The sequence below is a fragment of the Amphibalanus amphitrite genome, unplaced genomic scaffold (assembly GCF_019059575.1).
Source record: "Amphibalanus amphitrite isolate SeventyFive unplaced genomic scaffold, NRLGWU_Aamphi_draft 001013F_arrow, whole genome shotgun sequence".
NCBI classification, from domain to species: domain Eukaryota; kingdom Metazoa; phylum Arthropoda; class Thecostraca; order Balanomorpha; family Balanidae; genus Amphibalanus; species Amphibalanus amphitrite.
In genome coordinates this window covers 118944-132338 of record NW_024882507.1, presented here as the reverse complement: position 1 = coordinate 132338, position 13395 = coordinate 118944, and the positions used below count along the sequence as shown (strand labels likewise).

Genomic DNA, 13395 nt, shown 5'->3' with positions numbered 1-13395 from the left:
GTCGTGTGTGCGCGACATCTGTATGTATGTATGTATGTATTTAGGTGCTTCCACATGGTGGGTTTTCGAGCATTCACGTCAGTTAACATAAATACAGGTTTAAAATGCGTATGACAAGAGCAGGGCAAGATTTAAAACGCACATAAAAGACACGGCACATGAACGACAGGTACTACTTCGGTGGGCCTCATCTAGCCAACAGGTATGACCTCAAAGCGGCTTTGAAAGCGCCGCTGCTACCTGCGGCCGACGCTCGTAAGTCCGTGGGCAAATCGTTCCAGGCTCTACACGCACGAGGCCAGAAACAGCGGCGGCCAAACTCAGTGCGGACACGCGGCAGTTCCAGCAGTGTTTCCATGCTCGAGCGGGTGATGCGACAGGATACGTCAGAGCGACGAACAACTCGCTCGCGCAGAGGCTCGGGTGCTCGATCGTCCATGAGGAGTGCTCGTACTAGCAAGACATCATGTTCATAGATAAGGTCGTCAACTTTCAGCCATTTAAGCCATTTAAGCTCGTGTAACACCGGTGACACTCGCTCGCGGTAGCCAACGTTACTGACAATGCGCGCGGCAAAATTCAAAGCCTTCTGCACACGACGCCTCTGGGTAGCAGTGCAGCTTCCCCACACAGACAGACAGTATCGCACATGAGGGAATACAAAGGCTTCGATCAGCAGTCGCTTGGTTTCAGCGGGGAGCGCACATCTGGTGGCACTATGCGACCTGTAGTTCTCCCCGGCGCACCTAGGTGGCACTGCCTGTCCCGTGATGAGGCACGACCTGGCGCTGGCGGAGGTGGGAGGTGACTAGGGATGGCGCAACTTCCCGCTAATATAATTTGCACGGTTCCATCGTGAAATGACCAATGCCAATGCGAACGGAATATGCTGAATGCAATGGCAAACTACTGGAACCTGATAGCACAGCCGCGCGGTTCAGTAATTTGTCAGCGATGACAACGTGTCAAACATACCATCGAGACACCTCAGTTATCACACCGTCATACCGCGGTAGGCTGCGCTGCGGTCGCCTAACCGCCAGTGGCCGGCGGTGGCCCGTAACGCATCGCCCGTGTCACGTGTTCGTTATTTATATGAAATTTCGCCACCACGCCACACGGAGTACGCGGCCAGGAGTGCCCCTTACCCAATGTGGCTGGAACAACATAAGTCAATAAATCAACAGCTTTACGTTACAATTAATATAGCCACACCACTCCCTGCTATGCCAAAAAAATTTCGCCACCACGCCACACTAAACGCCACTGGAGCACAGCACGCCGCCGTGCTGTGCTCCAGACCGGCACAAAAGCGAGGCCACACTTAGTCTTGTGGCACGCCGCCGCCGCCGGCGCCCGCCACAGCCAGCGCAGCGGCGCGGCACGCATACTGAGAGGTCACACAACAGTTTTGCTGGACGCATAGAGGCCACACTAACGTCTTGCGGCACGCCGCCGCCGCCGGCTCCCGCCACAGCCAGCGCAGCGGCGCGGCACGCAGACCAACAACAACACACGCAGGCCACACAACAGTTTTGCAGGACGCAGAGAGGCCACACTTATGTCTTGCGGCACGCCGCCGCCGGCTCTCGCCACAGCCAGTGCAGCGGCGCGGCCACCTGGTCTCGCGGCTTGGCAGCAGCATGATCGCCGGCACCGCCACGGCACCTGTGAATTACAAAGTCTCCTATTAATAAATAGCATTATCAACTGCGATTACGTGTAGCCGAAATACGTGTCGCCTCCGGGCTGCAGGTAGGCTGCTCCTTTCGGAGATGTTCTCGGTCGCCGATGAGGCGCCGAATCACAGCTGCGTCCTAGTCATAGCGTACCTCCTCAGTACGCGTGGATGCAGCTGCGGGAACTTCCGTGCAGCAGCCTCGGCAAGCTGCCTGACGACGCCGGGGCCGCGGTCGATATCTCCTCCGTGCTTGGTGGTGAACAGTTCCTCCAGCTGCTCAACTTGTTCGAGCCACCACGCGCTGGGCACCGTGAGGCCGCCGCGACTGATTGTGTCAATCCAGGCGTAGCGCTCGTCACGGGGCACCTCGCTGGCATCAGACGTGATCTTGCCGAGCGTGCTGTCCACTGTGGCGCACTTAGCGGCCACGTACCCAGCGACGTACGCCAGCGCCTGCCTGGATAGACTGGCGACACCGGTTGCTCCACAGGGAAGGCTTGCAGGTGGAGGGGCGGCGCCGGCGCTGGCTGAGGGTCCCGGATACGGCTGGCGGGCGGTCACCAGGTTCTCCGCCGTGGTGACGTCCGCGTCCGGCACATCTGGCTCCACTGGTGGCTCGTGGGCCATCTCCAGCGTCGTGGCGTCGTGGTGTTCAAAGAGACATGTTTTATTGTCAAACGACTAGATGTACCTATTCGTTACTGTCATACAATGGTATCAGCAGAACACTGAAGAGAGACAATGACGGAGAATATGTATTCCCAAAACAATCCACACTCAGCTGAACAGCGACGTGAGTCACCTCACGTCTCGTGAGGTGACACGTGAGGTGACTCATGAGGTGACTTTCGTGAGGTGACTCGTGAGGTGACTCGTGAGGTGACTCGTAAGTCACCTCACACGTCAGTGACCTGTCAGTGTCCGTGTTTCTTTCGTTTTTGTATGCGGTTATATACGCAGTTCTTAACATCTGTCCACGATCTTGCGGACAACGCACTCTCCGCCGCGATCGCCCTCACACAGTCCACTTTTCCAGGAACTTGGAAACGGCTGATGAAGTGTGCGAAGTGCTTGTGAATCGCCCTATCCTCCTCTGGTGTCCATTTCTTTCTCTTCATCGGACGTGCAGCCTCGGCTTGAGGAGCATTCATTCTCGGCTCACTCACTTCTTCGGCTTCTTCGGCATCTCCTCCAATACTGTCCTGCGCCTCTGTGACATTTCCTGCTTGAGAACAAGAAGCTCGCGGAGCAGTCTCTTCGGCCTGAGCGTCCTCATCTGCATCTGGTATCTCTTCCACATCGGGGATATCCTCAAACTGTATCTCACCGAGACTCTTGCCTCTCCATGCTCCCATTCCCTGTTCAGAAGCCATAAGGAGCTTACTGACAAGAGCCAGCTGGGTTGTTGCCTCAGGCATCCTGTACACACTTCGGTGTACCCTGACGTCGTGCCCTAGGAATCCGGCTAGCAAGTCCAGCTCATTATCTTTGAGATTCAAGACTTGGGAAAGCGTTGCAATGTGTTTTCTGAGCTTGGTGGATGTAAGTGATTCCGGATTCTTGAGCCCGCTCAGTCGCGCAAACTTCCGCAGGCAGTCCCCACCCCTGAGAGGCCTGTCGTCTGACGCCATGGAGTTGACAAACACATACTGCGACGCGCCAACGCCCGCTGCTTCCCGATGCTCGAGCAAGATGTCGACGGTCCTTCGCATCTCCTGTGTCAGCAGCATCGGCACTCCGCGACCCTTCTTTCCTCGGATAACGACTCTGAGTAGACTTCCTGCCAAGTGCTGTTCAAAGCTGCTCAGGGAGCTGGTAACCTCAGGGTGATTTGTGCCGTCAGATGAGGTAGCTTTTTGGTAAGCGTCGATCGTCATCGCCGACGCCTCGCCTTGCCTCCTTCTGTTAAACATTATAAGGCGCGCGAGTACCAGCTCTGCCACAGCTTTGTGGGTTGCTGGGGTGGGATCGTTTGTGAGTTCAGCAACTTTGAGTTCCGTTTCATTGTCCAGGTAGCGATGCACCAGCTGTATGTCGGCTGCTACAGGCATCGTTTCTACTTTGTTCCACTTCGCCTCCTGCAGAGTTACAAGAGCGTGTCGCGATACTTGCTTAGTCCACTGAAGGTTGTACAATTCAATGAACTGCCTTGTCGGTGACGTTTCGTTGCCACTTTCGATCTGCTGAGCCAGGATCTGCTCCGCGCATACTTTCATGCTCTGTCCGATTTTCAGCGCCAAAGAAGGCGTGGCATACTTGTGGCTCTCCGAGCTGAACCCACACATTTCACGAACGGCTGTGGTCAGTTCCGAAAACCGTCGTGGTTCGATGAAGTCTTTCAGCTTCGCCGCTGGGTCCTTCGTTCTCAGCACTTCCAACAGCCTTCCCAGCTCCCTGATCCTGTTCCTGATGTTTTGTACATCCTTGTTCTCGGTGCCTAGCTTAGCGCAAAGATACTCGCCGAACAAAAGAATGGTGTCATCTGTTTTGCAGAGCAAGGACACACTATCAATGCACATACAGTCGAGCACTTTGCGAAGCTTTGAAGAGGTCGCGCTGTTCGATGGCATCGCTGCTCTGGCGGCGGCCTGGACTCTTCCGCCTCCTGTAGGGTTGCACACACGCTTGTGTCGCCACAAGGTCGCACGGAGGAAGAACCCCTTACAAACGTTACACGCCAGATAGTCATCTCCGGATTTCAGTGTACGAGCCCTGTTACACGCGACAAGCTCCCCTCTTTTCTCCCCAGATCTGACCGCTATGTTGTGACGATAATTGCCCAACTTTGCCAAAGCACATAGTGCTCTCCGCCTTTGGAGAGAGCGCACCGGTTTCATGAGGGCCATCGCGACATCAAACTCCGTCGCGTGTGCCCGCTGAAGATGCCTGGTCAATTTCGCGTGAGGCCGTTCGCAGTAGAGTTCTGCACGGCTGCAATTTTCCACAGCCTAGCCGCCCCGCAGCCGTGGCTCCACAGCCACAGCCGCCCACAGCCGTGGCAAACTGTGGGCAGCCAGCCGTCAGCCGGCCGTGATGAAATGCAACCAAATAGTATATAATAAGTTGTTTTTAGTTGAAACATATAGCCAAAAGCACATTGCAATGGGCTATAGATTCTCAAGCTCATGAAGCATCATAGGCTAAGTGGTTGTGTATCTGGCTTTAGGCCGAAGGCCTGAAGCCTGATGCGCATCGCATGCCTACACAAGCCCTTGCAAGGGGTTAAGAAAGATGGGTAGGTTAGGTAAGGTAGGTACCTACATCAACAGAAAACATAAACAACGAACCAGAATAGAAGCACTAGCAGTGTAGAATAGACATCTAATGCCAAATCCTGAAGCATGGTTGTGGGACAGAACAACAGACCCTGATGCTTTTCATTATCAATGTTAGGTATGGAAAATGAAACTGAAGTTGATGGACAAACAGTGATTGTCTAGTCAAAACTCTTGCTTCTTTCTTACCCTGCATATTTTCTGGGGTGTGATATGCCAGGCTTGAAGCAACCTTCTGAGCAAGTCTCCAACTAATTTGATATGCAAGGCATCAAAACACTAGTGAGCATCCAAGAAAGAAAAACATTCATCTATTTTGATTTTTCCAAATAATGATCTTCGCTCAAATCCCCAAGGACGTGCGATTGCTCTTTCAATCAAAAATTTTACTTGAGTCAAATGACGTAAAAAGCAAAGAAGTGGCAATAAATTGTTTTGTGTCACCATAAACAGCCATAGAAATCATAATTAATCAATAATAATGCTATACAGTTAAAAATTTGCTCTCAAACAAATATCAATTATCAAATTTTTACATTTTTAGAGGAAGACGTCATTATATTAGTAAAATCAACAGCTCGCGTAAGAAATATTGTGTTCAGGGTTTTCACCGTCATGTGAATTACGTGTTCAGGGTTTCCACCATCATGTGAATTAACCGTAAATAAGGTTCATACTCACTTATAATCTAATTCCATTGGCTTCGTTGATCAGCATTTTCTGTTAGCGGTCACTCACACGCCAGTTAGAACATAAAGCGCCAGTTTTATATTATGTAATTGGACTTGCCGAAAATCCAGAAGTACATCTAAGAGTTATTTTAGATAATATTTTATGAAGCCTTTACCTGCCTTTACCTAGGCGTGATTTCTTTTTCTATTACCTGAAAGAATTATTGAACGCTCATCTTCAATAGCTGTAAGGTGCTCTCCTAATGACCAGGTAAGATTGAGATTGATTTGAGGGGGATGTGACAGCAACATGTTGCATTTTCTGAAACTGTCAAGCTATTGATGATGAAGGAACAATTGGTGCCTATAATTAGTATTCTGTACCAGAGTGCAAACTCTTCTACAGCAAATGGTAAAACCATTACAGGTTTTCAAAGGCTTCACCACTTTCAATATTGCTGGGCATCCTTTGCATGATTTTTACAGGCTAGGCTGCTTATCAGAATGTAAGATTAAGGATTTAAAATTTTATATTTGAGTACTTAAGATTGAGCTTGAAATCTCACAGCCGTGGCCACAGCCGTAGCCGTGTTCTTGGAGATATTTGCAGCCGCCCCGGCCCACAGCCGTGGGGCTGCAGCCAGCCGCGGCTGCAGCCGGCCGGTGCAGACCTCTAGTTCGCAGTAGGGACAAAAATTACGCCGATTCCACTTCCGACGCCCCGGACTATTCGCGTCCGCTGGGCAACGGCGTTCCGTCCGTAGGGGAACGGCATTCCGTCCGCTAGGTAACGACCGGCAACGGCATCCCCGTACGCATAGAACTAGAACTTACGCACTATCAGGCGGGCACCGTGAGCAGCGTCACCTGATTAATGTGTTTGCTGCTTTTGAACAGTCACGTACGGTACACTTTTAAAACAATTGCTTGAGTGCGAGTCCTGACGACTAAATAAAAACTGTGTGCCATCAACGTAGTGAGGCACGGGCGTTTTTGAAAGAGATTAATGAATATTGATGTCAGCAGCAAACTACTTTCTAGGTAGATTTTACTTTTGGTATTGTTTATTGAAAGGTCCTTGGCACGTCGTTGTTGGAGTCGAAGAAGACGGGCTGCTTCCAATGACTGCACAAGGAGCGGACCATCACCACCTGTATCTTGTCGTTGGGGCCATAGACCGCGTCGTTCGTGGAGTCGTACGTCACGCGGGGATCGATAGTGCTCTCGTCGAAGGACATGACGAGCAGCCTCTCAAGCGACGTCATGGTATCTGCGGACGAGCGCACGATCTGCAGAGCCATGTCCAGGATCCCCGGTGACGTCCGGAAGCCTCGAGTCCAGCGGTGGATGGTGGAGAGTCCGGGCAGCGGGAACTAGAACTTGTCCTTGAGGATCTGATAACATCTCCTCGAGCAGCAGCGGATCACCCATCTAGCGCGCGGAGGACGCCCAGCAGCGTCACGCTGACAGTTATCCACCGTCATACGAGGGCCAACTGAGTATCTGAGACAGGCGGCCACATTAGTATGGGGCGAAGGGTAGTAACAGAACAAATGTGCCAACTGCCAGTATTCAAGCAACTTGGCAGACTAATTTGCTGACGCAAATAGACCGCCGGTTAGAGGGGCGCGCCATGATTGCCTCGTGCGAAGGGCCCGCGCGTAACTAACAGGCCGGATAGCTGGTAGCTCACCGGTGTTCCTTCTTGGTCGTCCCATGGTGGCGGTAGCCGCCGCTAATAGCTATCACTCTACTCTCCGCGGGTTTCAACCGGTAAAAATAAAAAAATCGCTGCGCGCACTCCGTCGCTCGGCGTCCTAACGGAAAAGGCCGCTTGGGCAGCGTTGCCTCGAGTCCAACATAAGTCGTATGTCGGACTTACGTGCAGTTGTGGTAGCCGTTGTGGCTCCAGTGCCTGCGCTCACGCTGTGAGTTGCTAAAATACATTCATGGTAGAAATCAACGCTGTTACAATATATCACCCACGTTCTAAAATCCATATATCTGCGCCTGTCGTGTGTGCGCGACATCTGGTGGCACTATGCGACCTGTAGTTCTCCCCGGCGCACCTAGGTGGTACTGCCTGTCCCGTGATGAGGCACGACCTGGCGCTGGCGGAGGTGGGAGGTGACTAGGGATGGCGCAACTTCCCGCTAATATAATTTGCACGGTTCCATCGTGAAATGACCAATGCCAATGCGAACGGAATATGCTGAATGCAATGGCAAACTACTGGAACCTGATAGCACAGCCGCGCGGTTCAGTAATTTGTCAGCGATGACAACGTGTCAAACATACCATCGAGACACCTCAGTTATCACACCGTCATACCGCGGTAGGCTGCGCTGCGGTCGCCTAACCGCCAGTGGCCGGCGGTGGCCCGTAACGCATCGCCCGTGTCACGTGTTCGTTATTTATATGAAATTTCGCCACCACGCCACACGGAGTACGCGGCCAGGAGTGCCCCTTACCCAATGTGGCTGGAACAACATAAGTCAATAAATCAACAGCTTTACGTTACAATTAATATAGCCACACCACTCCCTGCTATGCCAAAAAAATTTCGCCACCACGCCACACTAAACGCCACTGGAGCACAGCACGCCGCCGTGCTGTGCTCCAGACCGGCACAAAAGCGAGGCCACACTTAGTCTTGTGGCACGCCGCCGCCGCCGGCGCCCGCCACAGCCAGCGCAGCGGCGCGGCACGCATACTGAGAGGTCACACAACAGTTTTGCTGGACGCATAGAGGCCACACTAACGTCTTGCGGCACGCCGCCGCCGCCGGCTCCCGCCACAGCCAGCGCAGCGGCGCGGCACGCAGACCAACAACAACACACGCAGGCCACACAACAGTTTTGCAGGACGCAGAGAGGCCACACTTATGTCTTGCGGCACGCCGCCGCCGGCTCTCGCCACAGCCAGTGCAGCGGCGCGGCCACCTGGTCTCGCGGCTTGGCAGCAGCATGATCGCCGGCACCGCCACGGCACCTGTGAATTACAAAGTCTCCTATTAATAAATAGCATTATCAACTGCGATTACGTGTAGCCGAAATACGTGTCGCCTCCGGGCTGCAGGTAGGCTGCTCCTTTCGGAGATGTTCTCGGTCGCCGATGAGGCGCCGAATCACAGCTGCGTCCTAGTCATAGCGTACCTCCTCAGTACGCGTGGATGCAGCTGCGGGAACTTCCGTGCAGCAGCCTCGGCAAGCTGCCTGACGACGCCGGGGCCGCGGTCGATATCTCCTCCGTGCTTGGTGGTGAACAGTTCCTCCAGCTGCTCAACTTGTTCGAGCCACCACGCGCTGGGCACCGTGAGGCCGCCGCGACTGATTGTGTCAATCCAGGCGTAGCGCTCGTCACGGGGCACCTCGCTGGCATCAGACGTGATCTTGCCGAGCGTGCTGTCCACTGTGGCGCACTTAGCGGCCACGTACCCAGCGACGTACGCCAGCGCCTGCCTGGATAGACTGGCGACACCGGTTGCTCCACAGGGAAGGCTTGCAGGTGGAGGGGCGGCGCCGGCGCTGGCTGAGGGTCCCGGATACGGCTGGCGGGCGGTCACCAGGTTCTCCGCCGTGGTGACGTCCGCGTCCGGCACATCTGGCTCCACTGGTGGCTCGTGGGCCATCTCCAGCGTCGTGGCGTCGTGGTGTTCAAAGAGACATGTTTTATTGTCAAACGACTAGATGTACCTATTCGTTACTGTCATACAATGGTATCAGCAGAACACTGAAGAGAGACAATGACGGAGAATATGTATTCCCAAAACAATCCACACTCAGCTGAACAGCGACGTGAGTCACCTCACGTCTCGTGAGGTGACACGTGAGGTGACTCATGAGGTGACTTTCGTGAGGTGACTCGTGAGGTGACTCGTGAGGTGACTCGTAAGTCACCTCACACGTCAGTGACCTGTCAGTGTCCGTGTTTCTTTCGTTTTTGTATGCGGTTATATACGCAGTTCTTAACATCTGTCCACGATCTTGCGGACAACGCACTCTCCGCCGCGATCGCCCTCACACAGTCCACTTTTCCAGGAACTTGGAAACGGCTGATGAAGTGTGCGAAGTGCTTGTGAATCGCCCTATCCTCCTCTGGTGTCCATTTCTTTCTCTTCATCGGACGTGCAGCCTCGGCTTGAGGAGCATTCATTCTCGGCTCACTCACTTCTTCGGCTTCTTCGGCATCTCCTCCAATACTGTCCTGCGCCTCTGTGACATTTCCTGCTTGAGAACAAGAAGCTCGCGGAGCAGTCTCTTCGGCCTGAGCGTCCTCATCTGCATCTGGTATCTCTTCCACATCGGGGATATCCTCAAACTGTATCTCACCGAGACTCTTGCCTCTCCATGCTCCCATTCCCTGTTCAGAAGCCATAAGGAGCTTACTGACAAGAGCCAGCTGGGTTGTTGCCTCAGGCATCCTGTACACACTTCGGTGTACCCTGACGTCGTGCCCTAGGAATCCGGCTAGCAAGTCCAGCTCATTATCTTTGAGATTCAAGACTTGGGAAAGCGTTGCAATGTGTTTTCTGAGCTTGGTGGATGTAAGTGATTCCGGATTCTTGAGCCCGCTCAGTCGCGCAAACTTCCGCAGGCAGTCCGCACCCCTGAGAGGCCTGTCGTCTGACGCCATGGAGTTGACAAACACATACTGCGACGCGCCAACGCCCGCTGCTTCCCGATGCTCGAGCAAGATGTCGACGGTCCTTCGCATCTCCTGTGTCAGCAGCATCGGCACTCCGCGACCCTTCTTTCCTCGGATAACGACTCTGAGTAGACTTCCTGCCAAGTGTTGTTCAAACCTGCTCAGGGAGCTGGTAACCTCAGGGTGATTTGTGCCGTCAGATGAGGTAGCTTTTTGGTAAGCGTCGATCGTCATCGCCGACGCCTCGCCTTGCCTCCTTCTGTTAAACATTATAAGGCGCGCGAGTACCAGCTCTGCCACAGCTTTGTGGGTTGCTGGGGTGGGATCGTTTGTGAGTTCAGCAACTTTGAGTTCCGTTTCATTGTCCAGGTAGCGATGCACCAGCTGTATGTCGGCTGCTACAGGCATCGTTTCTACTTTGTTCCACTTCGCCTCCTGCAGAGTTACAAGAGCGTGTCGCGATACTTGCTTAGTCCACTGAAGGTTGTACAATTCAATGAACTGCCTTGTCGGTGACGTTTCGTTGCCACTTTCGATCTGCTGAGCCAGGATCTGCTCCGCGCATACTTTCATGCTCTGTCCGATTTTCAGCGCCAAAGAAGGCGTGGCATACTTGTGGCTCTCCGAGCTGAACCCACACATTTCACGAACGGCTGTGGTCAGTTCCGAAAACCGTCGTGGTTCGATGAAGTCTTTCAGCTTCGCCTCTGGGTCCTTCGTTCTCAGCACTTCCAACAGCCTTCCCAGCTCCCTGATCCTGTTCCTGATGTTTTGTACATCCTTGTTCTCGGTGCCTAGCTTAGCGCAAAGATACTCGCCGAACAAAAGAATGGTGTCATCTGTTTTGCAGAGCAAGGACACACTATCAATGCACATACAGTCGAGCACTTTGCGAAGCTTTGAAGAGGTCGCGCTGTTCGATGGCATCGCTGCTCTGGCGGCGGCCTGGACTCTTCCGCCTCCTGTAGGGTTGCACACACGCTTGTGTCGCCACAAGGTCGCACGGAGGAAGAACCCCTTACAAACGTTACACGCCAGATAGTCATCTCCGGATTTCAGTGTACGAGCCCTGTTACACGCGACAAGCTCCCCTCTTTTCTCCCCAGATCTGACCGCTATGTTGTGACGATAATTGCCCAACTTTGCCAAAGCACATAGTGCTCTCCGCCTTTGGAGAGAGCGCACCGGTTTCATGAGGGCCATCGCGACATCAAACTCCGTCGCGTGTGCCCGCTGAAGATGCCTGGTCAATTTCGCGTGAGGCCGTTCGCAGTAGGGACAAAAATTACGCCGATTCCACTTCCGACGCCCCGGACTATTCGCGTCCGCTGGGCAACGGCGTTCCGTCCGTAGGGGAACGGCATTCCGTCCGCTAGGTAACGACCGGCAACGGCATCCCCGTACGCATAGAACTAGAACTTACGCACTATCAGGCGGGCACCGTGAGCAGCGTCACCTGATTAATGTGTTTGCTGCTTTTGAACAGTCACGTACGGTACACTTTTAAAACAATTGCTTGAGTGCGAGTCCTGACGACTAAATAAAAACTGTGTGCCATCAACGTAGTGAGGCACGGGCGTTTTTGAAAGAGATTAATGAATATTGATGTCAGCTGCAAACTACTTTCTAGGTAGATTTTACTTTTGGTATTGTTTATTGAAAGGTCCTTGGCACGTCGTTGTTGGAGTCGAAGAAGACGGGCTGCTTCCAATGACTGCACAAGGAGCGGACCATCACCACCTGTATGATGTATCTTGTCGTTGGGGCCATAGACCGCGTCGTTCGTGGAGTCGTACGTCACGCGGGGATCGATAGTGCTCTCGTCGAAGGACATGACGAGCAGCCTCTCAAGCGACGTCATGGTATCTGCGGACGAGCGCACGATCTGCAGAGCCATGTCCAGGATCCCCGGTGACGTCCGGAAGCCTCGAGTCCAGCGGTGGATGGTGGAGAGTCCGGGCAGCGGGAACTAGAACTTGTTCTTAAGGAGCTGATAACATCTCCACGAGCAGCAGCGGATCACCCATCTAGCCCGCGGGGGACGCCCAGCAGCGTCACTCTGACAGTTATCCACCGATATACCGCCGGTAGGCTGCGCTGCGGCCAACACATTACATATAATGAAACTAGCCAATGCCAATGCGAACGGAATATGCTGAATGCAATGGCAAACACCTGGACCCTGATAGCACAGCCGCGCGGTTCAGTAATTTGTCAGCGATGACAACGTGTCAAACATACCATCGAGACACCTCAGTTATCACACCGTCATACCGACTGTAGGCTGCGCTGCGGTCGCCTAACCGCCAGTGGCCGGCGGTGGCCCGTACCGCATCGCCCGTGTCACGTGTTCGTTATTTATATGAAATTTCGCCACCACGCCACGCTGAGTACGCGGCCAGGAGTGCCCCTTAACCCAATGTGGCTGGAACAACATAAGTCAATAAATCAACAGCTTTACGTTACAATTAATATAGCCACACCACTCCCTGCTATGCCAAAAAAAAAAATCGCCACCACGCCACACTAAACGCCACTGGAGCACAGCACGCCGCCGTGCTGTGCTCCAGACCGGCACAAAAGCGAGGCCACACTTAGTCTTGTGGCACGCCGCCGCCGCCGGCTCCCGCCACAGCAGCGCAGCGGCGCGGCACGCAGACCAACAACAACACACGCAGGCCACACAACAGTTTTGCAGGACGCAGAGAGGCCACACTAACGTCTTGCGGCACGCCGCCGCCGGCTCCCGCCACAGCCGGCGCAGCGGAGCGGCCACCTGGTCTTGCCGCACGGTAGCAGCATGATCGCCGGCACCGCTACGGCACCTGTGAATTACAAAGTCTCCTATTCATAGATTGCATTATCTACTGCGATTACGTGTAGCCGAAACAAAACGCATTAGATAATAAATTCGATGAAAAACTTTCATTGAAATGAAAGGCTTATGATGTTAAACATTAATAACTGGCCAAATGCATCAAATGGAATCAGTTAGCCTATAAACAGTGTAGGGTACGTTAGTGATGACAAAAAAAATCGTCAAAATTTAGCACTTATATTCTAACTGTGCAAAGGAACCTTTTGTCATTAAGATAATTATGTACGCGAACTTTGTAAGCCT

General features: G+C 53.3%; 1 protein-coding gene across 1 annotated transcript; it reads right to left on the bottom strand.

Moving 5' to 3' along the window:
* Positions 1-1804: 1804 nt before the first annotated feature.
* Positions 1805-11568, bottom strand: LOC122369179. The gene is made up of 4 exons (XM_043343697.1): positions 11527-11568; positions 3285-4576; positions 3009-3039; positions 1805-2147 (listed from the first exon to the last, which is right to left on the bottom strand). Exons 2-4 carry the CDS (start codon positions 4525-4527, stop codon positions 1805-1807), a joined length of 1617 nt encoding a protein of 538 aa, XP_043199632.1. The 5' UTR covers positions 4528-4576; positions 11527-11568.
* Between the last annotated feature and the right edge of the window lie 1827 nt (positions 11569-13395).